General features: G+C 45.4%; 1 protein-coding gene across 1 annotated transcript in view; it reads left to right on the forward strand.

Annotated features, from left to right (window-relative positions):
* Ccdc110 (coiled-coil domain containing 110) overlaps positions 1 to 2,025 on the forward strand; it is a 13,145-nt gene that overhangs the window by 6,619 nt on the left and 4,501 nt on the right. The window contains 2 exon segments of the mRNA XM_013351979.2: positions 451 to 506; positions 749 to 814. Of these exon segments, the coding sequence (XP_013207433.1) occupies positions 451 to 506; positions 749 to 814 (122 nt within the window).

Genomic DNA, 2,025 nt, shown 5'->3' on the forward strand with positions numbered 1-2,025 from the left:
CTGAGATGGTTCAGTGGGCACGGGTGCTTGCTACCAAGCCTGACAAACTGAGTTAGATCCTCAGGACCCACGTGGTGGAAGGAAACACTGGCTACTGAAGGTTTGCTTCTGAACCCCACACACAAAGCCACGTGTGCACTAATCCTCCCATGCCATGGTGCAATCGTAGGGGCTGGAGGACAAGCTTGTGGAGGGAGAGCCCTCCTTCCATCCTCCATGGGTTCCAGAATCAAACTCAGACAGGCAGGTCTGAGCAGCAACCACTCAGTCATCTCCCTGTCCCCACAGGTAGGTGCTTCTTAGAGAGCCGTCCTTAAATTTAACGTGTGGCTAAGAAAATGTAAGTATCAGGCCTTCCCATCCTGAGTTAAGAGAGTGCTTTTCACAGCAGCTCCTGCAGAATAAGATGTTTGGCATTAAATGATGCACGGTCTTTGTTTTGCTCCTTAGAATATGGCCGCATATCAGAACCAGAAAATCAAATCCAACCACAGTCAGCACTGAAAGTGAGTGTTTCGTTTAATGATGTGAAAATCCTTCCTAAACAAACACCGGATCTTCCGCACTAGCCTCACAAAGACGTCCATGAACGCACTCAGAGTCAGCAGCACAGCTCGAATCCGCTGACTCGTGGGATACTGTTTGGAAACCAAGCCACAATGGGGGATGTTCTTTCAATCATAGTGATTGAAGACCATGTTTAGCCCCCTGAAAGTGTCCTCCTGACCCTTTGTTCAATCTCTTATAGGTCCTCCAGCATCAGCTGCAGTCATTTCAAGCTCTGCGGATGCAGACTCTAGAGAACGTCAGCATGGTATGATTGCTGTAGTCCCTACATAAGAGATCTCCTAGTTCAAGGTACCAGCCCGTCTATGGACCTCATCAGTAGCCAGTTGTTAGGTAGATGCCGAGTTGGATGTATCAGAGGTGGACATGTATTTCAGGCTCGAAATTTGTTTGGAGTAAACTACATCCTCCTATATTTTTGGCTGTGAGGCAGAAAGAAAAGGCACTCATGTTTAAAGTGCTGCCTAGGACAGACATGGCTCAGTTGTAGTGTTTGCCTAACATGTGCAGAGTCTTAGGTTTGATCCTGGTACTGCAAATTCATACATGTGCGTACATACATACATACATATACACCCATACATACATAAGTACATATGTACATACATACATACATATATACACATACATACACACACATACATACATATACACATATACATATATGTGTACACATACACATACATACATACACACATACATACATACTTACATATACACAATCTGAAAATAAAGACTCTAAAATTTAAACTCACAGTAAAAGTGGCTCTGGGGAAAAGTGTCCTCTATCACCTGTGTCACTGAAGAGCCTAAAAACAGTCCTTCGAACAGCCACCTCTGGTGACATGATTCCTATGATCAAGACTGGCCATCAAGCACAAGTCTCAGCCACACTGTGGTCTGCTTTCCAGGACAGTGGGCTGTCCGGTGCCACATCCTGGAAAAGGGGTTGGAAAGAACCCCAAATATGTGTCCTTCTAAGCTCAACTCAGGAGAAGGAGAGGGAGAGGTAAAGGAAAGGAAAGGGGAAGAAGAGGAGACACTTCGCTCTCATAATAGGGTATACTAAGGTCCCTTGCTCTGATTCCGAGTGCCACGGACTGGTTCAGAAGCAATTCATGACCATCACTCTCTAGAGAGAGACTCAGTGCTGAGTCACAGACCCAGCCTTGCAGCTAAAGGCAGAACTGGTGCCATCATCAAAAGCACCCAGCCTTCACCTGGAGAAATTAGAGAGACCAGAACAGAGGATGCGTGTCAGGCACACCACACGCAACATGTCCTCACTGAAGTCCTGGCATCAACTGTGACTCAACATCCTTGTACAGAAGTGGAAGACCAAGCTCTGCCCTGGTGACAGACGCGTTCTGTCTTGAGGATGGGTGTCCAAGATTTCTTATTTACTCCACAGTGAAAAAAGTAAATCTTCTATATTATTATTATTATTATTATTATTAT

The sequence above is a fragment of the Microtus ochrogaster genome, linkage group LG7_11 (assembly GCF_000317375.1).
Source record: "Microtus ochrogaster isolate Prairie Vole_2 linkage group LG7_11, MicOch1.0, whole genome shotgun sequence".
NCBI lineage: Eukaryota > Metazoa > Chordata > Mammalia > Rodentia > Cricetidae > Microtus > Microtus ochrogaster.